Source organism: Entelurus aequoreus, linkage group LG08 (genome assembly GCF_033978785.1).
Source record: "Entelurus aequoreus isolate RoL-2023_Sb linkage group LG08, RoL_Eaeq_v1.1, whole genome shotgun sequence".
NCBI lineage: Eukaryota > Metazoa > Chordata > Actinopteri > Syngnathiformes > Syngnathidae > Entelurus > Entelurus aequoreus.
Window position 1 is genome coordinate 45567064 of NC_084738.1, and position 24150 is coordinate 45591213.

Below are 24150 nucleotides of genomic sequence, written 5' to 3' on the forward strand. Positions count from 1 at the left end.
TTCTTGCCCAGTTCTCTCTGCTTGGCTTTGGTGTAGGTGACGTGACCTTTGGACACTGTGGCTGTGTACTTCTTCACAGTTTTAGACGGCAGGCGGAAATCGCGACCCCTCTTGGTGCTGCTGGCAGCTTGCATGGCGCTCAGCCTGGTGATCCCGTTCACTCTGGAGACCTGACGTCATGTACAAGAAGACAAGCGTTAGATGGCTGGTGTCTACCGAAGCTTGTTGCTAGGCAGAATTGATCAATCATGAGCCAAAGAGCAATTAAAAACAACAATTCAAACACCAAATTACTCCAAAAACATCCCGCTTTTTGTTATGTATGATTTTTCTACGTAAATAAATGCTGGTAATCAATTGAGGATTATAGAAGGAGGACACATTTTCTGTCAGGCTGATATAATATTTAGTGATCTTCCCTTTAGCAAGAAAGAGAGTGAAGAATTTAAATTTTGCAGAAGCTCGCTCTTGCGAAGACCATACTTGCCAACCCTCCCGTTTTTAGCGGGAGAATCCCGATATTCAGCGCCTCTCCTGACAACCTCCCGACAGAGATTTTCTCCCGACAAACTCCCGGTATTCAGCCGGAGCTGGAGGCCACGCCCCCAAAAAAAAAAAGTCTGCCGCAGCTGCGATTGGACCTGACCAGCCTCCGGGTACAAGTACTGGAGTACCAATTGCTTGCCAGGGAAGATCTTCCCCAGGAAGCAAGGATTGACCGGTTTTGGGCCATGCTAGGGAGTGATGGAAGATTCCACACTCTCGTGCATTTGATGAAAGCACTTTTGTGCGTGCCACACAGCAATGCATCATCAGAGAGGGTGTTCAGCATGGTTAGAAAAATAGTGACAGAGAATAGAAAGAGGATGGACAATTCAACCCTTAACAAAGCATTGTACTTTCAAGTACAACAATGAGTAGATGAGTGTTGTGTGTGTGTGTGTATATGTGTAAATAAATGAACACTAAAATTCAAGTATTTCTTTTATTTATACATATAATAAAATAAATGTGAATTAGTGAAGTGAATTATATTTATATAGCGCTTTTCTCTAGTGACTCAAAGCGCTTTACATAGTGAAAACCCAATATCTAAGTTACATTTAAACCAGTGTGGGTGGCACTGAGAGCAGGTGGGTAAAGTGTCTTGCCCAAGGACACAACGGCAGTGACTAGGATGGCGGAAGCGGGAATCGAACCTGCAACCCTCAGGTTGATGGCACGGCCACTCTACCAACCGAGCTATACCGCCCCATATACCGCCCCATATATATAAATATATATATATATATATATATATATATATATATATATATATATATATATATATATATATATATATATATATATATATATATATATATATATATATATATATATATATATATATATAGCTAGAATTCACTGAAAGTCAGTTGGTGAATTCTAGCTGTAAATATACTCTCCTCTTAACCACGCCCCCACCCCCACCCCCGACCAAGGGCCCCCCCCACCTCCCGATATTGGAGGTGTCAAGGTTGGCAAGTATGACGAAGACGCCCATTCTAGTGTTTACATACGCAATCCACAATGCTTTTGCGGTAGTGAGACCAGCGCTGTAACATTAACTTGTGACCTGTGAAATCTTACAGAAAACCCAACCTTTGACTGTTCAACATAATAATGCAGGTAGAGTCTAACAAACAATATAAACAAAACCACAAAGCCAAACAGCTGGGATTAATTTTTTTAACACTTTAAAGGCCTTTTGATTAAATAATGTCAGTTGTCAATTAGTATACAATTATACTATTTATAGTCACAATGGAGAGCGGATGGGGGTGCAATATTTTCTTCTTCCTGGGAATAATCTAATCCATTATTATTATTATTATTGTAGTCCGACGATGTAATCAATAAGCTCCTTCTTTTTCTCTATCCTCTTGTTGAGGCATTCATTCACCGCTGTTGCCATTTCTAATATGGCAACAGCTATTTAGAGTCCATTTTAAAATTATTTTATTGGTTTTTAAATCCTTACATGGTCTTGCCCCACCCCCACCCGGTCCCTCAGGTCAGCTGATCAGGTGCTCCTGAAGGTACCAAAATCAAAGCGCAAGCTTAGAGGGGACAGGGCTTTCTCTGTTGCGGGTCCCAAACTCTGGAACAACCTCCCTGTCCATGTAAGACAGGCCCTTTCTTTGGCTACTTTTAAGACCCTTCTTAAAACACATTTTTACTCAGTATGAGACTTTGAACTGTTTAAACTGTTTTAAACTTTTTTAACTGCCTTTTAATCCAACAAACTGCTCTTAAGATAATTTTATTTGCTTTTTCTATGTATATATATATATATATATATATATATATATACTTTATATATACTGTGTATATACACTTTATATACTGTGTGGTTTTTTACCTCTTTTTTAAACGTTATATTTTAGTCTGTCCTTGGCCTTTATTTTTGTGTGGTGTACAGGCCTTTGTTTTTCAACTGTGGTTGTTTTTAAAGGGATTTATAAATAAAGTTGGTATGGTATGGTACAGTATATAAAGTAGCGTACAGTTATAGTTTAAAGTCTTAAATCTGTCAGTAGACTCGCTACAGAAGCGCTAAAAAAATACTGGTACAGCAAAGATGAAGGGGAGAAGAAATGGAACCACATAAATAAGACCGTCCACAAAACGATGCATCCTGAAGAGACGATCAGAAAGTGGCTTGAAGACGGTCTGAAAAACAATCTATGCAACATTTTGACCAAATAACCACCATTATATGTTGTGTAGACCAGAAGGAAGTGTTTTAAGTGTAGAAAAAAATAATCATAAAATGACCCCTTTATTGCGCCCTATAATCCAGTGTGCCTTTTGTATGAAAATAGAACTTTATTGACCCGCTCAATGGCACAAGTTGTTTGCAGATTCAAAACAACTATGCTTCTAAGGCCCTGTCTATATTAACTCCTTAAACAAATAACCCGTGTCAACCACACTAACCCATCGTTTAAGGTTCCCCTCCTTGGGAATTTTTTTACACGGGTAAGTGCGCAGTCTATTTTTGGAATTAACTCGGTGTGGACTCATTGATCATTTATAAACTGAGTTCGGAGAGAAAGTGACGTCAGAAAAAACGCGCCACAGCCAGCTTCATAACAACCGGTTTCCACTCAAGAGGTAAACACTAGAAAGATGGAGGCGTTTCACCCAGACATGCCAGTGTTTCTCCTGCTTCTACAATGTACAGGCGCTTGTAGAAATCACACATGAATACCTTAATAGAAGGAAACGCGCGATTGGTGCTATTTCGGATACACCACATCTCAGACGGCAACATAACAATGCTGAGTGACGGTTTTGGATAAGCCCTGGAAAAACGGTAGCCTTGTGGCATATGTTTGTCAATGAGTGTGTTGTGCCAGAGGAATGGCAAGAGAACTTTCGAATGTCCAGGTCAACTGTGATTCTACTTAGTGAAAAACTTTGTCCATCTGTTGAAGGGGAGACAAGAAGAATGCGAGCTCCCCTGGATGTGATAAAAAAGGAATGCATTTGGACTGGCAAAGCAGACTGTATCAGTTATTGTCTGCCATGTATGTCGAGTGAATGTTTATATGCCGGGTAAGGATACACTTCCAGGTCAAAGGTGACTATGACGTAATATAAACGTGTCTGCCATTTTACACGCATGCCTAAGAGGCGCATTGCGCCCGCGGACGGAGGGAGGAGGGGGTCTTAAACCAAAGCTTAAACGTTGACATTTTGTGTGTGTGGACAGGGATAAGGTTAGGTGGATTATACCCTGTATAACCTTAGCCATCTTAGTGTAGAGGCAACCTAATATGAATATATGGTACTCTGGTGGTATCTAGTGGTTGAGGGCTCAAATTAGACTTCTAACAGGCTTTGCACATACTTCAAAGGTAAATGCTTGGATTAATTTGGTTTTCATGGAAAAAGTGTTTACAGGTTAACAGTATATTGAAAAATGGCCATTATAAAGCAAGGGAAAGAAAAGGGTCCTGGAGAACTTCAATGTATACTCACTCAAAACCTTGTGCTAAAAATAATTTAGCAAAAAACGGATGATGTACATTCTTAGATTTTTTTTTTTTTTTTACAACTCCATATTTATTCCCACTAACTTGTAAAATGAGCATTGTGTTGCATAATGTCATCTTCAAAAGGCAATAAAAAAGGTCTCCCCATTATGCCTTAACTACAGACAAAATGCAATTATTCCTTATTAAATATTTTAATGGTTTAACAACACGAAAATATTTTATTTTGTTATCATCTTGATTATTTTTATTTCCTCCTCCTCATTTTCTTTGACAATTAAGTTGACTTTGCAACTGAATATTTACTCAGTATTAAATATGAAAACTCAAAGTGGAACGGAAATAAAATGGCGCAGACCGGGAGTCACGACGGTTTGGATGGACTTATCAATCACAGGCGAGGGCGCCATAAGAGGGAACCTGACAGCCGCCCATTGACGGGTTCCTCTTTGAAGGGCTTTTGTGTCGAGTGCGTGTGTGAGTGTGTGTGTTGTATTGTGTTCGTATCAGGTGGTGGATGAGGTGGGGGCTGACACAAAGAGTAGGCCATTAAAAGATAAGGGGGGCGTGGGGACTGAAACCTGACCCTGCCTCCGTCAATCACACAATGGACAAACACAAGGTGACTGGGAAGGGAGGCGTGTGTGTGCATGTGTGTATATAGATTGGGGGGTGGGTGGGGATTGGGGGGTGGGGGGGGGGGGGGGACGTGGACAGGAAGTTTGTCTCCTAGCAGGTTCCTCTCCAATTTTGCATTTAATTGTCTGAAATATCTTCCTAATTGATAAAGGTGTCTAAGTACTTTTGTACACACTTTGCTGAACCAATCGTGTCATAACCACCTCCTGCCACATAGAGGCTCAGCACAAAGTCTTTTTTTAAGAGGCTTGGTCTTTATATTTATTTCCACCAGTAGGAATGATGGGAAACGAGATGGGGGAAAAAGAGAGAAATAATGGATTTGTTGAATAAGAAGAAGAAGGAGGGAGTGAGGATGAGGAGGATGGATGGAGGAGGGTCTTGATGACATCATGTGTTGCTATAGCCCAGCTGTGGCCTGGCAGGAAGAACATGCAGAAGCAGAGAACACATGATCACATTTAACCCTTGCAACCTCCAGCAAAGAGCTTGAATCTTCGTTCAATGAATGTTCTGCAATTTGTCGTCCCCAAAGTAAGAACTGAACTGGGCAAGAAAGCATTTAGGTTTTCAGCAGCGAAGGCTTGGAATAACCTACAATCGAATATTAAACTTCAAACTCTTGTTACGTTGAATGAGTTTAAAGCTTCTGTGAAAGGACTGCAGTCTACCTTGTCTGTATGCACATGTGTTATGTGAGCAAGTTTTAATGTCGTAAATGTGATGTTTTATGTATTTGTTTACTGTTTTTAATGTAACCTTGCTGCTGCCCTCTTGGCCAGGTCTCCCTTGGAAAAGAGATCTTTGATCTCAATGGGATTTTACCTGGTTAAATAAAGGCTAATAATAATAATAATAATGATGGCTTTTGGAACGTTTACAGTATCTTTTTCTGTATTTTATTTAGTTGCCGGATTTACAATCCTGATTTGTACAGTCCTGTTTACAAACACTTTTTAAATATTTTTAAACTAAAAATTCTCATTAATGTGTTTTTAATATGTATTATTCACTTAGAATTTCAGGCATGTTTTTCTTTTTTTGAAAGGATCCCAATTTCACAAATTACCATATATATTTAAAAAATAAAAAATAAAAAAATAATAATAATATATATATATATACATATATATATATATATATATATATATATATATATATGTATGTGTGGGAAAAAAATCACAAGACTATTTCATCTCTACAGGCCTGTTTCATGAGGGTTTTCCTCAATCCTCAGGAAAAAAAAAAAAAAATCTCCTGAGGATTGAGGAAAACCCTCATGAAACAGGCCTGTAGAGATGAAATAGTCTTGTGATTTTTTTCCCACACATACATATTACGCTCTACCACGGTATCGAGCACTATTTTTTGGATAATCTAATTAAGACATATATATATATATATATATATATATATATATATATATATATATATATATATATATATATATATATATATATATATATATATATATACAGTATATATATATATATATACATGTACATATGGCCACCATTTTTGAGTAAAACAATATTTTTATTGCTTTTCATTTGTATCATATACAAAAATGTGTATCCATCTTACATTACTAAAAAATATATATATATGAACTCAGGCCATTAATAAATATAGGAACTTTAAAAATGTTTATATATATATATATATATATATATATATATATATATATATATATATATATATATATATAAAAATATAAACGAATATATACATACATGTATAAATATATACATATATACACACTTGTTTGTATGCATATACATATATCCATATCCATTTACCGTATATCCTTGAATAGCCGCAGGGGCGCTAATTAATTTAAAACCTCTTCTCACTCCTGCGCTTACTAAAAGCATGCGGGATGTGCAAGCATGCGCTAATTATTTTAAAACCTCTTCTCACTCCGGCGCTTACATTATCATGAAAAGCACAAAAAATAAAAAAAAACTTTATTATGGTCTTACCTTTACTTGTAAATGATGTTCATGTGCAGCTGCTTCTGATCAAAGGCAGTCTCTTCCTTATCTTTCTTCAGTTTTAAAAGTCTCTGGAGATATTCCTTTAATTATTACCTCCTGCTTCGATTGAAAGTCCAGTTTAGAAAACTGTTTTATTTTAGATATGTAATCCTCCATGGTAAAAGTGCAAGCAAACGATCGCGGCTCACGCATGCTACTTGTTGTCTTCTTCTGCAGCACCGGTCTTCTGCAGTACTGGTAGTCGCAAGAAGGATCACTAGCACCCTCTACCACCAGGAGGCGGGAGTCATTTAATGACTCATATTTGACCCGGTGGAAGTGCCAAGCATGCGCTAATTATTTTGCGAAACGAGTTTGACCCGGCTGTAATTCTAGGCAGGCGAATACTATATTCCCGGCGGCAATTCAAGGAAATACGGTATACACATATATAAATACATACATATAAATACACACACATATATACACATATACACACATTGATATATACACATAGGTAAATATATACAGTGTTTCCCACACATTCATTTATTTGTGGCGGCCCGCTAAGAATGAATTAAGGCCGCAACAATGTTTTTTTTTTTTTTTTGTCCTGTCCAGCTTCTCAGGCAAATCATATAGTTGATGTAGATGCCCATATCGGCTGTTCAGATTTACTTTACAAAAGAGAAGTGTAGGATCAACATTTTTGGAGCTCTTTGTTCAGTGGATCAGATGTTAGATGAAGCTTTGTGTCTATCTACCACCACTACTGATTTCTGTTTATTTGTTACTGACTGTGGCAGGACACCTCTGCCTCTGTTTCACTTTATGTTGCTGGTAAATAATATGGTTGTAGTAGTAGGCTAAAGTTAAATTATTTAGTATGCACTAATTAAAGGGGCAGAGCTTTAAGAAACATTTTAGCTTTTATATTTTTATAAGATATATTTTTTGTAAGAACCACAATTAATAAATATATTTCAGTGAATAACTTATTGTTCAAATCTGTATATAAATATGTACATAAAGTGTTGTAATTATATTGTAAAATGGATGGATGGATGGATGGATGGATGGACGGACGTTTAAAACAAAACTGTTAGTAAGTATACATTTTTTGAGCCTTTTTAGAGAAAATCATATCATTGTAGTAAATTATGCAAATTAATTGATGTCACGGTGACCACGCCCATAGCCACGCCCCCACCGCCACAGGTATCTTGGCAGTTTATGGGAAACACTGTCCATCCATTTTCTACCGCTTGTTCCTTTCGGGGTTACGGGGGGTGCTGGAGCCTATCTCAGCTGCATTCGGGCAGAAGGCGGGGTACACCCTGGACAAGTCGCCACCTCATCGCAGGGCCAACACAGATAGACAGACAACATTCACACTCACATTCACACAATAGGGCCAATTAAGTATTGCCAATCAACCTATCCCCAGGTGCATGTCTTTGGAGGTGGGAGGAAGCCGGAGTACCCGGAGGGAACCCACGCAGTCACGAGGAGAACATGCAAACTCCACACAGAAAGATCCCGAGCCCGGTATTGAACTCAAGACCTTCGTATTGTGAGGCACATGCACTAACCCCTGTTCCACCGTGTGATATTTCTACCTGAATAAATGCTTCTGATATTCTGTACGACATGTTGTACAAGTTAATGGTCTTCATATTGCTGCATGGCAATATTTTAACCTTCTCAATTAATAAAATGTAATCCTCAGCCTGCTAATAATTTTCCTTTGTCCATTTCTGCTCGCTTGTAGCTCATGAATAACGAGTGAACTTCAGCCAATTGCCTGAGGGTCAAAACGGACGTGTATGCGTTAATCGGCCATTAAAAAATGAGTGCAGTATTTTTCGTACTATAAGCCACTATCCTCTCTGAGCTGCCACCTTATCGTGGTAGAGGAGTTTGCTTGTCCCAATGATCCTAGGAGCTATGTTGTCCGGGGGCTTCCATGCCCCCTGGTAGGGTCTCCCAAGACTAACAGGTCTTAGGTGAGGGATCAGACAAAGAGCAGCTCGAAGACCCCTATGGAAATGCAAAAACCGAGACTCCGATTTCCCTCGACGCGGGTCACCGGGGCCCCCCTCTGGAGCCAGTCCCGGATTTGGGGCAGGATGGCGAGCGCCTGTCCCCATGGGGCCCGGCTCGAAGAGGCAACGTGGGTCCCCCCTCCAATGGGCTCACCACTCATGGGATGGGCCATAGAGGTCGTGTGCATTGTGAGCTGGGCGGAAGCCGAAGGCAGGGCACTTGGCGGTCCGATCCTCGGCTACATAAGCCAGCTCTTGGGACGTGGAATGTCACCTCGCTGGGGGGGAAGGAGCCTGAGCTAGTGCGCAAGGTGGAGAAGTTCCGGCTGGATAGTGTCGGACTCACTTCGACGCACATCAAGGGCTCTGGAACCAGTTCTCTCGAGAGGGGCTGGACTCTCTACCACACTGGCGTTGCACGCAGTGAGAGGCAATGGGATGGGGTAGCAATTCTTGTTGCCCCCCGGCTCAAAGCCTGCACGTTGGAGTTCAACCCAGTGGATGAGAGGGTAGCTTCCCTTCGCCTTCGGGTGGGGGGACGGGTCCTGACTGTTTGTGCTTCCGCACCAAACAGCAGTTCAGAGTACCCACCCTTTTTGGATACACTCGAGGGAGTACTGGAAAGTGCTCTCCCGGGTGATTCCCTTGTCCTACTGGGGGACTTTAACGCTCATGTTGGCAACGACAGTGAAACCTGGAGAGGCGTGATTGGGAAGAATGGCCGCCCGGATCCATAACAAACACCATGTTCAAACATAGGGGTGTCCATATGTGCACTTGGCACCAGGACAACCTAGGCCACAGTTCCATAATAGACTTTGTAGTTGTGTCATCGGATTTGCGGCCTCATGTTTTGGACACTCGGGTGAAGAGAGGGGCAGAGCTTTCTACCGATCACCACTTGGTGGTGAGTTGGCTGCGATGGTGGGGAAGGATGCCGGACAGACCTGGCAGGCCCAAACGCATTGTGAGGGTCTGCTGGGAACGTCTAGCAGAGTCTCCTGTCAGAGAGTGTTTCAATTCCCACCCCAGAAGAATTTTGAACATGTCACGAGGGAGGTGCTGGACATTGAGCCCGGGTGGACCATGTTTCGCACCTCTATTGTCGAGGCGGCTGATTGGAGCTGTGGCCGCAAGGTAGTTGGTGCCTGTCATGGCGGTAATCCTAGAACCCGTTGGTGGACACCGGCGGCGAGGGATGCCGTCAAGCTGAAGAAAGAGTCCTATCAAGTTATTTTGGCTCATAGGACTCTGGAGGCAGCGGACAGGTACCAACAGGCCAAGCGGTGTGCGGCTTCCGCGGTTGCGGAGGCAAAAACTCGGACATGGGAGGAGTTCGGGGAAGCCATGGAAAACGACTTCCGGACGGCTTCGAAACGATTCTGGAGCACCATCCGCCGCCTCAGGAAGGGGAAGCAGTGCACTGTATGGTGAGGATGGTGTTCTGCTGACCTCGACTGTGGATGTTGTGGATCGGTGGAAGGATTACTTCGAAGACCTCCTCAATCTCACCAACACATCTTCTTATGAGGAAGCAGTGCCTGGGGAATCTGTGGTGGGCTCTCCTATTTCTGGGGCTGAGGTAGTTAAAAAGCTGCTCTGGATGAGATCCGCCCGGAGTTCCTTAAGGCTCTGGATGCTGTGGGGCTGTCTTGGTTGACAAGACTCTGCAGCATCGCGTGGATATCGGGGGCGGTACCTCTGGACTGGCAGACCAGGGTGGTGGTTCCTCTCTTTAAGAAGAGGAACCGGAGCGTGTGTCATATCATGTTTAAGAAACATTTTAGCGTCTCACCTGGGCTAAGGAAAAAAAGAGCTGGACTGCTGCTGAGTGGTCCAAAGTCATGTTTTCTGACGAAAGCAAATTTTGCATTTCCTTTGGAAATCGAGGTCCCAGAGTCTGGAGGAAGACAGGAGAGGCACAGGATCCACGTTGCCTGAAGTCTAGTGTAAAGTTTCCACCATCAGTGATGGTTTGGGGTGCCATGTCATCTGCTGGTGTCGGTCCACTCTGTTTCCTGAGATCCAGGGTCAACGCAGCCGTCTACCAGCAAGTTTTAGAGCACTTCATGCTTCCTGCTGCTGACCTGCTCTATGGAGATGGAGATTTCAAGTTCCAACAGGACTTGGCGCCTGCACACAGCGCAAAATCTACCCGTGCCTGGTTTACGGACCATGGTATTTCTGTTCTAAATTGGCCCGCCAACTCCCCTGACCTTAGCCCCATAGAAAATCTGTGGGGTATTGTGAAAAGGAAGATGCAGAATGCCAGACCCAAAAACGCAGAAGAGTTGAAGGCCACTATCAGAGCAACCTGGGCTCTCATAACACCTGAGCAGTGCCAGAAACTCATCGACTCCATGCCACGCCGCATTAACGCAGTAATTGAGGCAAAAGGAGCTCCAACCAAGTATTGAGTATTGTACATGCTCATATTTTTAATTTTCATACTTTTCAGTTGGCCAACATTTCTAAAAATCCCTTTTTTGTATTAGCCTTAAGTAATATTCTAATTTTGTGACACACGGAATTTTGGATTTTCATTTGTTGCCACTTCAAATCATCAAAATTAAATGAAATAAACATTTGAATGCATCAGTCTGTGTGCAATGAATAAATATAATGTACAAGTTACACCTTTTGAATGCAATTACTGAAATAAATCAAGTTTTTCAAAATATTCTAATTTACTGGCTTTTACCTGTATATATATATATATATATATATATAATAAATTGCCAGTCACAGTTAACTTGTGCTCAGCTGAGAAAATAAATATATATATATACTTATTATGTCATCCATTTACTTATTATAAACTGTTACAGGCGTATTTAATAATCATGTTAATATTAAATATGTATGTAAATAATATGTGGGGATATAAAAGGCATCCGGTTCTATCAGACCGGGCGGAAGCGGAAAGTGACGTCACTAACCACCTGGGGCACCTGTCAGACGCAGTGTTTTTTGCCACGGAGCCACTTCTTGGAATAATCCGCCTTTTTGACATTTTTGGTGTGCTTTCCATTGGCCTGTGGAGAACCGGGAGAACAGAGACTCTTTCCAGGAGGACTTTGAGTTGGATGCGCAGTCTCGGTACCGTGAGTACACTGCTGCGGCTTTCAAACATTTCATCGCTTGCCCGTACGTGCATGTCACGTACGTAACTTTTGGGACTTTGGGGAAATATATGTGTTGTATGAACTTTGGGCTGTGGGATTGAGTGGGTTGTGTGGGTGTTTGATTTAAATTGGCGGGTTATATGGACGGGAGGGGGGAGTTGTTTGTTATGCGGGATTAATTTGTGGCATATTAAATATAAGCTTGATCGTCTTGTGGCTAATAGTTATACATGTCTTGTGTTTATTTAATATATTAATCATTCCCAGCTGAATATCAGGTCCAACCCGTGACTCCTTAAATGCGTAGTGGCAAAGACACCCGGGGAACTTGGGTGCGTTTGTTACAGAGTGGTGGCCCGTCACTGCTGTATATTGGGTTCACTTTTTTCCCTAAATAGTCAGCAGTGTGACACACACTCCTATTGTGTCACCATTTTGTCTACATTGTGATATATATATATATATATACATCTATTTTCTGGTACATAAATACATGCCATTTTTTTTATACATTTACACACATAGACACTTACATATACGACAATTAATAAATACTTACACATAATTAGTTTAATTGGAGCAATGTCGACCAGCAGCCACTCCCTAATGGAGGAAGAGGACAGACAGGACTTTGCTGATGCAGCCCAGGACTCAACTCCGCCCCTTGACCCTTTCCGCCATGTCACCAGTAGGCCCAATCAAAATGGTGTTGCTGAGCTGACTAACTTGCTGGACTCTATGTATTTAGAACAGTCCAGACAGGAGGCGGCAGCAGAGGAAGAGGATGGGGTGGAACCAGAAGCTGTCCTGGAGCAACTTCTAACCCTGCAACAACGAATGGACATTCTGGAGAACCGACTCACAGAAGCGGTCGACAGCACCCTTAACCGGGAGGATGGACTTAGGGCAGCGATGGAGGCCATGGCGGCAGAGATGAAAGCCTATGTGGACACGAAGGTGCAGAACTTCGACCAAGCTGTCGTAGCATGTCTGCGTCGAAGAGATGAAAGGTGGAGCGAGGAATTAAAAAATACCCTTGCTAAAACCCGAAGGTTTTGGCGACCAGCTAGCTTCTCCACTCCTGCAGCCACTATACCAGTCAGCCACCACCCACCTGTCATAGACATCACCTTCCCTATTACACCTGCTGTCACCGCCAGACCACCTGCTGTCACCGCCATTGCACCTGCTGTCACCATTGCACCTACTGTCACCGCCACTGCACCTGCTGTCACTGCCAGACCACCCATCAGGATGGAATTTCCCCAGTTTGGAGAGTCCAGAGGTTCAGCCGATGTCACCGATTTCATCGAACAGTGTAAAACTTTTTAGCACTCCGCCCTCTGAGCGATGCTGAGCTGGTGGGAACCCTCAATACTGTCTTAAAAGGTCCTGCCAGGAGTTGGTGGTCGGCAGCCCGCAGTAACATAACCAGCTGGTCTACATTTAAGCAGTCATTCCTGGAAGCCTTTTTGCCAACTGACTACCAATCCGAGATTGAGATGCAGCTCCACTCCATTCTTCAAACCCCTACTCAGTGCTTGCGAGATTTCGCATATGATTATCGTGCCCTCTGCCTGAAGTGGAGACATGACATGGAGGAAGCCGAGATCGTGCGCCGCATACTCGGTGCCTGCAATCCCGGGTTGGCCAGTGCTCTACGTGGAATTGTGACAACGGTAGAACAGCTGGTCAAGGTGGGCTCCCTGATTGAACGAGATGGGACAAATAGTAAAGACTATTGGAGTCGTGTCCAACAATGCAACCCTCCAAAAAGATCTGGCAAGAAGATGGAGCATGGGCCGAGTCGAAGTGGGGCCGACCTTTCCGCTGCTATGGGCGAACAATCCCTCCTGGTGGTCCCTATTAACATGCGCGGCTCTAAGGGAGATGGAGTCCTGGACTCCGGATGCACGTACTCACTAATGAGTCATACGCTGTGGAAGGCTGTGAGGAAGTGCGGCGAGGTTCTGGAGCCAAGCGGCATTCCAAAGTTTGTCATGGCAAATGGACAAATAAACCAAGCAGTTGGAAAAGCCACCCTGCTCCTCAATCTGCATGACTGTCATAGCACCCTACAGATTCATGTGATGGCTGATGGCCACTTATGTATGCCCTTGTTGTTAGGTCTCGACTTCATGACCACATCACAAATGGTACTCAAATCTCATCTCAGGAGGTATGTCATGCCCGGAGGGAGAGAATTCAAATTTCTCCCCAAAGGCAGAGAAATGCTTCACTGGACTCACCCTGGTCCCTCCATTAATTTTTACATGGCCATAAATGAAGAACCCCAAGTTAATCAGTCTGCCATCCCCCTCCTCGAATCCCAACCTGATGTGGTGCGACCACTGCTGCAGAAGTGGCCAACTGTGTGGACTGAGACTACTGGGGCCACCAGGGTAATTAAACATCAAATCACCACCACCGTGGGCCTCTCCTGTTGTTCTGACACCCAGGAAGGACGGAACACCCCGATTCTGTGTGGACTACAGGGGCTTGAACGCCAAAACCCAGCATGACGCCTATCCCATGCCCCTCATACATGAGATCCTGGAGTCGTTGCAAGGCGCAAAATATTTCAGCTCCCTTGACCTGCAGAGTGGCTACTGGCAGGTTGCCATGGATGAGGATAGCAAGCCAAAGACTGCCATGATCACACATATGGGCCTATATCAATTTAAAGTCATGCCATTTGGACTGCGCAATGCTGGGGCGACCTTCCAGCGTTTAATGGAGACAGTTCTGGGTGAGCTTAGGGGAAGGATCTGTTTCGTGTACATTGATGACATCATTGTGTTTTCACAAACAGAAGAACAACACCTGCTTGACCTTGAAGTGGTGTTTGCAAAATTACAACAAGCAAACCTTACTCTCAACATCAAGAAATGCCACCTGCTTCAAGATCAGCTCACCTTCCTTGGACACCTAATATCAGGCAAAGGAGTGGAAGTAGATCCGGAAAAAATATCAGTAATACCGTAATTTCCGGACTATAAGCCACTACTTTTTCCCCTCGTTCTGGTCCCTGCGGCTTATACAAGGGTGCGGCTTATTTACGGCCTGTTCTTCTCCGACACCGACGAAGAGGATTTCGGTGGTTTTAGTACGCAGGAGGAAGACGATGACACAATGATCAAAGACTGACTTTTCATATACCGGTAGGCTGGTTATTTTGATAACGTACAGGCGAGCACTTTGTATTACTTTGCACCGTTGTATTATTTGTACTCTGCACGAATGCTGTTCGCCATGTCAAAGATGTGAAAGTTTGATTGAATGATTGAAAGATTTATTGTTAATAAATGGGACGCTTTGCGTTCCCAAACAGTCATCTCTGTCCCGACAATCCCCTCCGTGGTAGCAGGAACCCCTATATACTACGGTAATTACACATCAAAACCCTGCGGCTTATAGTCGGGTGCGGCTAATATATGGAGCAATCTGTATTTTCCCCTAAATTTAGCTGGTGCGGCTTATAGTCAGGTGCGGCTTATAGTCCGGAAATTACGGTAACTGCATACCCCCCTCCCACAGACCTGAAGAGTCTTCAGAGGTTTCTTGGCATGGTCGGCTGGTACCACAAGTTCATCCCCAGGCTGGCCGACATTTCGTCTCCTCTAAACCAACTAAAGAAGAAGGATGTTCCTTGGGAGTGGAGTCCTACCTGCCAGGAGGCCTTCGACCACCTCAAATCCCTTTTACAGTCTCCACCAGTGCTTGCTCAGCCCCATCCACAAATCAGTTTCCAGGTTCACTGTGATGCCAGTGACTTGGGCCTCGGCGCGGTCCTGATGCAACGCCTTGAAGGTGAAGAACGGCCAATTGCCTTTGCCTCCCGTGTGCTCCAAGGAGCTGAAGTCCGGTACTCCACTGCCGAAAAAGAGTGCTTGGCTGTGGTGTGGGCAGTTGAGAAGTGGAGACATTTCCTCGAGGGAACAACTTTTGATGTCTTCACGGACCACAGTGCTCTTGCCTGGGCATTCAACTGCCCTAAGACTTCGTCCCGACTTACACGGTGGACGCTGAGACTCCAGGGATTCACATTCAGAGTCCATTACAAAAAGGGCTGCTGCAATGTGGTGCCGGATGCACTGTCACGGGCACCCCAATCACCAGAAGGGAAGATTTGCCTTGTTGTCCCGAAAACCTACTGGTCAGATCTACCCAGCACACTGCAAGATCTCTCTGAGGCCCAAAAAACTGATTCAACATGTCTGGAATGTGGACCCTCTATTGACCAACCTACGCCTGGCCGGATCCACTATCAACTTCAGCAAGGGGTGTGGTACCGGGGAGTACCATCTAAGTATGGCGGCTTCAATTATCAGCTGGTAGTGCCATTGTCTCTGGTGCCGCAGTTCCTGGCCTACTTTCATGACAGTCCATTCGGAGGACATCTGGGGAGAATGAAGACGCTCTTGAAGATTCTGGAAGTAGCTTGGTGGCCGACAGTAAGGAAAGACGTCTGGAGTCACGTCCAAGCATGCAGGACTTGTCAACAATACAAAAACCCCAACGACAAGCCAGCTGGGCAACTCCAGTCCTCTACCGTCAACGCCCCAGGAGAAATGCTGGGAGTGGACTTCATGGGACCTTTTCCCCTCAGTAAGGACCGGAACTCTGTACTGATGGTGGTGGTGGACTACTACTCTAAGTGGGTAGAGCTTTTTGCCCTGAAAGACGCCAAAACTCCCAAGGTCTGCCAAATTCTCAAAAATGACATTTTCACTCGCTGGGGAGTTCCCACATATCTTGTGTCTGACCGAGGGCCACAGTTCACAAGCCAACTGATGTCCCGTCTGTGCGAATCCTGGGGGGTAACCCATAAACTAACCACAGCTTACCACCCACAAACCAACATGACAGAACGAGTCAATCGCACCCTCAAGACCATGATTGCCGCCTTCGTAGGGAACCATCATCAGGACTGGGATAAATGGCTGCCTGAATTCCGGTTTGCCCTTAACACCGCTGTCCATGAGACGACTGGTTCAACCCCTGCCAGGTTGACTTTCGGGCGGAATCTGATGGGACCCCTGGAACGACTGGTGCACAAAGCTCCACCACCACACACATCTGCATATCACACCATACTTACACACACACACCTAAAGGAGGAAGTGGAGAGACATGTAGGCGCGTCCAAAGCTCGACAAGCCAGATATTATAATGCACGACACAAAGATGTACACTTTGTAGTTGGGGATCTGGTCTGGATTAGGGCGCACCCACTTTCCAAAGCTTCAAGTAAATTCTCTGCCAAACTAGCACCCAGATGGTTAGGGCCTGTGCGGGTAGAGAAGAAGTTGGGTCCTGTAGATTACAGTATTCGTTGGTTGACTGATAAGTGTAAGGTGGATACTATTAATGTGGTAAACATGAAACGCTATTATGGTCCCCATAAGCCGCTGGCTGGGGGGGGAGGAATGTAATGGCCATAGGGGTCCATCGTTATATATATATATATATATATATATATATATATATATATATATATATATATAATAAATTGCCAGTCACAGTTAACTTGTGCTCAGCTGGGAAAATAAATATATATATATATACTTATTATGTCATCCATTTACTTATTATAAACTGTTACAGGCGTATTTAATAATCATGTTAATATTAAATATGTACGTAAATAATATGTGGGGATATAAAAGGCATCCGGTTCTATCAGACCGGGCGGAAGCGGAAAGTGACGTCACTAACCACCTGGAGCACCTGTCAGACGCAGTGTTTTTTGCCACGGAGCCACTTCTTGGAATAATCCGCCTTTTTGACATTTTTGGCGTGCTTTCCATTGGCCTGTGGAGAACCGGGAGAACAGAGACTCTTTCCAGGAGGACTTTGAGTTGGATGCGCAGTCTCGGTACCGTGAGTACACTGCTGCGGCTTTCAAACATTTCATCGCTTGCCCGTACGTGCATGTCACGTACGTAACTTTTGGGACTTTGGGGAAATATATGTGTTGTATGAACTTTGGGCTGTGGGATTGAGTGGGTTGTGTGGGTGTTTGATTTAAATTGGCGGGTTATATGGACGGGAGGGGGGAGTTGTTTGTTATGCGGGATTAATTTGTGGCATATTAAATATAAGCCTGATCGTCTTGTGGCTAATAGTTATACATGTCTTGTGTTTATTTAATATATTAATCATTCCCAGCTGAATATCAGGTCCCACCCGTGACTCCTTAAATGCGTAGTGGCAAAGACACCCGGGGAACTTGGGTGCGTTTGTTACACGTTCCCATCCTCACCTATGGTCATGAGCTTTGGGTTATGACCGAAAGGACAAGATCACGGGTACAAGCGGCCAAAATTAGTTTCCTCCGCCGGGTGGCGGGGCTCTCCCTTAGAGATAGGGTGGGAAGCTCTGCCATCAGGGGGGAGCTCAAAGTAAAGCCGCTGCTCCTCCACATCGAGAGGAGCCAGATGAGGTGATTCGGGCATCTGGTCAGGATGCTACCCGAACGCCTCCCTAGGGGTGTTTAGGGCACATCTGACCGGTAGGAGGCCACAGGGAAGACCCAGGACACGTTGGGTAGACTATGTCTCCCGGCTGACCTGGGAACGCCTCGGGATCTCCCGGGAAGAGCTGGACGAAGTGGAAAGTCTGGGCTTCCCTGCTTAGGCTGCTGCCCCCCTGACCCGACCTCGGATAAGCGGAAGAAGATGGATGGATGGATAAGCCATTACTTTGAACCCTTAGGGATTTTACGTGTCTATTGGTCATAATGTTTTGTATTCAACAAAAAGTTTTTAACACCAACAGAGACACTCAGAAGGTGTGTTATTGTTTGTGCTATGGCGCCATATTTAGAAGAAGTTTGCTCACTGCAGGTTGAAAATGTAACTTATTTTTAGTGCCTTGAACCGGAAGTGTAATATATCCCCTTTAATTTACTATTCGTTCATAGCGTTTCTGCTCGAGGGGATTCTTGATTCATCACTCCAAGAAATGTTTAAGTTTTACAATATAACTAAAGCAATTAATATTTTCTAAACTGTTCCATCCGTGTGGTCTATAGGAGTGTTTTAATGGATATTTGCACATGGTATCGTAATGTATTCAAGCTAGCGTGGTTAGCATTAGCGACACGTTTACAAGTGTCTGTGTTAGCATTATTAACTTACAATGGCATTATTTCGTATTGTTTCAGTTTCGTATAGTCACCAAAACGTCACAGTGGAGTTATATGTGTTTATCATATAGCGTTTTTTTTGTGTGTGTTTTTTGTGCTTGCCACCATGTTTCATCATTCCATGTATATACTGTCCTCTGGACCCCCTGCCAAAAGCTTCTTCTAGCTTATTTGGGGGACCCTTTCACTTACCAACATCCTTAAATTTTTCTATGGTATTGTGAATAAACTTGAACTTGAGCTTATTGAGTCTGTTTAGCTGATTGGAGAGCTAACTTCTGCAGCTAGTGGGTCCATGACTATGACTTCGGTTTTGTTTTATTGCTGTGTTACAGGCACCATTTGGAAACAATTAAGGTAAGTAAATAAGCATTTACAAAAATTATTGTACTGGTGTATACAGTGTACCGTATTTTTCGGATTATAAGTCGCAGTTTTTTTCATAGTTTGGCCGGGGGTGCGACTTATACTCAGGAGAGACTTGTGTGAAATTATTAACACAGTACCGTAAAATATCAAATAATAATATTTAGCTCATTCACGTAAGAGACTAGACGTATAAGATTTCATCGGATTTAGCGATTAGGAGTGACAGATTGTTTGGTAAACCTAATAGCATGTTCTATATGTTGTAGTTATTTGAATGACTCTTACCATAATATGTCACGTTAACATACCAGGCACGTTCTCAGTTGGTTATTTATGCGTCATATAACATACACTTATTCAGCCTGTTGTTCACTATTCTTTATTTATTTTAAATTGCCTTTCAAATGTCTATTCTTGGTGTTGGGTTTTATCAAATACATTTTCCCCCCAAAAATGTGATTTATACTCCAGTGCGACTTATATGTTTTTTTCCTTCTTTATTATGCATGCCGGTGACTTATACTCCGAAAAATACGGTTTATGCGGCCTATAGTCCAGTGCAGCTAATATACGTAAAAATATTTATTTCTTCTAAAATTAGATTAGTGTGGTTTAAATACCCGTGCACTCTACGGCCCCGAAAGTACAGTATTTAAAATATTTTTTTGTGACTTTTTTTATAAAATCAAATCCTGCTAACAAACAATCTATTGTGTGGAAATGCATAAATAATGCACACATCTGCTTTAAAATGTAGAAAATGTAAATATAAACAAGTGATGGTGTACAAACCAGCGTGGATCAAAAAAATATCTTGGGGGAGGTCTGCAATCTACAAAATGTCTTCAGTCAGTGAGAAATAAGGGGAAATGCATAAAAACAACTAAACAGATTTTATTCCAAAATGTATCAAAATGAGGAAACTAATCAGATTTTCTAGATTTTTCTGGCCATAAACTAATCCCCATTGCGACAAAAACTAAATCAATTCATGCGCCACAAATCCATTTTTGTTGTGCTTTGAAGCTCTGTCGCCATCTGCTGTCCAATTAGAGAGATGCATGTGCAAAGGTCACTGCAAGCTTGTGTTTTATTAATTAGATTTAATGCAAACATGTTGCAATCAGAAAAAAGGCCACATTTACATACAAGTCTCCATTAGATTGGCTGGAGTCAATTATGATTATGTTGGTTAACATCTACTTAACCTTTTGTACAGCCTGGGTTTGTGTGCCCACGAGGAGAAGAACAGCTCCAATCTTTACGTTTGTTTAGCAAAAAGAAGCAGAGACTCAGCAGTTTGTCTTTGCGGGACTGATAAAGACTCATTGCAGCTTTGTCAAACACTTAAAGACCACAAGCATGGCAAGCGAGTGCGTCATGGCCACAATAAACAGTGGATAGTATTTGCAGGCGAAAAGAAGCAGACCATGAAGCTTTTCATTTGCTGCTGCTCAAGTAAAGTATGGTGCGCAGGGCGAGTAGGTGCGGCCTCTCGCTGCCGCCGCTCTAACTATAGCGGCAGTAACACGGCAGGCCAAAAAAAAAAGCATCATTACTCTTGCAGATACAATGGCAGGGGAGGAGATAAGGAGATGAGAAGAGCAAGGATGTCAAAGGGAGGGAGATGCGTGAGAAAAGCAAAGAGAAAAAAGTCATAAAACAACAAAGGCGGGAAAGAATTGCTTTGAAGACTTGTACCAGAGATACATGCTTTTCAAGTTTCAATCCAAAACATTAGTTTGTGATCATTTTTTACAATTTCCAGTCAAAACCAAATGACAAAATTTGGAGTTACATGCTTGTTTATTTTATTCATTGTGGTGATAAAACAGGTCTCAACATTTAGTCAATTTGTGTTTTTGGGGGGTTAAAAATGCATTTTGGGAGAGATACATGCTTTTTAATAGACAGCATGGGTTTTTATGTTTATTTATTTAGTCACAATAAAAGGCATTCATCTCCAAATGCAGTATTTTTTTTTTTAAAACTAAAAATAATAATCATGAACATGAGAAAACTTGCTTTTTTATCTTTTTTTCCCGGGGAAAAAAAACCCATAACAACAAAACAACAAATAATCAATATTTGGAGATACATGCTTTTCAATTATACATTTGTAATTGGCTAAAAAAATGTATCTCCAACAGCGGTCATTTTTTTCTATCACTGAAAATAATAAGTGACAAAACTTTGATGAAAAAAATGCTTTTCACTTGACTTTTTTCTTCTTACAGAGATATTTACTTTGCAATAACTCACAATGAAAAGCATGTAACTAATGCAGCACAAACAACTTGATACATGCTTTTTTATCTTTCTTTTCTAAAAAAAAACCAACAAAAATGTTGTTTTAAACAAATATACAATATATGGAGATAAATGTGTTTTCTGTTCATTGTACTTCATCAAAATGAAAAGAGCGTATCCAAATTCTGCAATTTTCGCTTTTGGGAGCTAAGAACATAATATAATAATTACAATATTGGTTTACAGGCAATTTTTTAATCTAAAACCTTCTGAAAAACTATGACATTAACAATAACTTTAATTATAACTATTATTACAACTTATAACATTCTAATGTATTTAACCTGTATATACAACTGCTGTTATTCTCCATATTATAAAACAATTCTGTTCTCCCTTACTCTAAGTGTAATATTTGTCTCTACTTTATTTTCTTTTAAATCTTTATACTTCTTTATTCTATACCTGTAAATATACTGTGACAATTGTCAATGCTGCTAGCAATTTTAGTGGCACACCGAACCAGGTGTGGTTGTATACTGTGTGCAATGACAAAAAAATCTGATAATTAAATCACTAAAAATTGTGTTTTGGATAAACTCCTTTTTAAAAGAAAGCTAAACCAAGTATTTATTTTGGACAAATGTGATATTTGGAGATCAAGGTCTTCAATGGATGGTGTATGTTTAAAGTGTAAGTTCAATGTAATGTGAAATACCATTGGCTGTCAAAAGTTATGATACGTTTAGAACCTATGTTTATGAGGAGATTCATTACATGTATCTGTATTCCAGATGAACAATTGTTTCATCCTTGGTAGAGGTCTCTCATAATTAGGGATGATGTTTGATAAGGAATTATCGAGTTCGAGCCTATTATCGAATCCTCTTATCGAACCGATTCCTTATCGATTCTCTTATCGAGTCCAGATAGGTTGTTGTATACAGAGAAAAACACACAATATTTGGTTTAACAAAAGCTAACTTTTATTATATATTATATTGCCACGCTGTGAAAGTAAACGTCAAGAACTCAGCCAACACGCCTCGTCTGCATTATTTATAATTAGACAGACAACACATATACAGTGCGATTTTGTTTTGTTTACAAGGAAAGAAAAACAAAAGTTAAAAAAGGGAGATATGTTGTATATATATGTATGTGCTGCGGTTGTTTTAAGAACGTTGCGACAGCTGCCGTAAAAGAGGTGCGTTGCTAGCCTGGTTGCTATGTTTCCGGTTGGTCGTAAAAGTGTTCGTCAAGTGTTTTACCCTGCTAAAATCTCTCAGTAAAGTTATTCGATGGATTATAGCTTTTGTTTTTAACTTTATTACACCTCGGAGCGTTTTTTCCCGTCCATTGTTTTCCTGCTTTCGCTATCTGCGCCTAATGACTGAGCTACGTGACGTCAATTCTTGTGATGTCCCACGGAGCATTTCTGGTCGGGATGGGATTCGAATAAAGAGTCAACTCTTTTTCTTTACTATAGTGGTCTCGATAACGGGTACCGGTTCTCAAAAAGGGATTCGAGTCCGAGGACTCGGTTCTTTTCTTATCAAACAACCGGGAAAACCGGTTTCGAGTATCATCCCTACTCATAATGTCTCACACTACATTATCACCAACAACCATCATCCTCCACCTGGTCTTACCTGCTTGCGTAGCTCCTCTGTGGCTCTCCTCGTCGACAGCCCGTTGGTGGCCTCGCGAGCGCTGGCCATTGCCTGCAGCATCCTCACGTGCTCCCTCGCCTCGGCACGCTCGCTGCGCTCTCTCAGGAGGGGCGGCGGAGGTGGAGGCGGCGCCTTGGGCCTCGGGCTCTCTCTCGTCGACGCTTTGCCGTGGTTGTTAAACACTGCGAGAAGTGGAGTGAACACAATATTAGGTACACGCTTTGAACCCTGCAGCTTATAAAATAGTGCGACTAATTTATGGATTTTTCTTTCTTTGCCATCATTTGGACAAGTTCGCTAACTGCAGGTGTTGCAGGTTGAAAATGCACTTCCTGTTTCAGGCCTTGAACCAGAAGTGAAATTTTCCATAGCGTTTCTACTAAAAAATATTCTTTATTCATCACTGTAAGCAACGTTTGTAAGTTTTACAATATAATCAAAACAATCAATACTTACTGAACTGTCTCATGTGTGATGTCTGTAGGAGTGAATGCATACTTGTGCGTGCTATCATAAAGTAATCAAGCTAGCGTCGTTGGGATTGGCAAATATGTTAACACGTTTACAAGTGTCTATATTAGTATCATTAACTTACAATGGCATTCTTTTTGTATTGTTTCAGTTTCGTAAATTCACTAAAACGTCACAGTGGAGTTATTGAGTCTGTTTAGCTGATTGGAGAGCTAGCTTCCGCAACTAGTGGGTCCATGACAATGACATCTGTTTTGTTTAATTAGCCGTTTTACTGCCGTGTTACAGACACCTTTGCAAACAATTAAGGTATGTAAATAAATATTCAAAAAATATTTCGTATCGGTTTATACCTGCAGCTTATTGTTCAGTGCGGCTAATATTTGTAAAAAAAAACCTTTTTTTTTTTTCT

General features: G+C 42.3%; 1 protein-coding gene across 1 annotated transcript in view; it reads right to left on the bottom strand.

Moving 5' to 3' along the window:
- Positions 1 to 24150, bottom strand: part of jarid2b (jumonji and AT-rich interaction domain containing 2b) — a 226380-nt gene that overhangs the window by 26348 nt on the left and 175882 nt on the right. The window contains exons 6-7 of the mRNA XM_062056611.1: positions 23247 to 23449; positions 1 to 170 (exon numbers count right to left, since the gene is read on the bottom strand). The exon at positions 1 to 170 is cut by the window's left edge and continues 1202 nt beyond it. Coding sequence (XP_061912595.1) covers positions 1 to 170; positions 23247 to 23449 — 373 coding nt within the window. The remainder of the gene's footprint in view (positions 171 to 23246; positions 23450 to 24150) is intronic.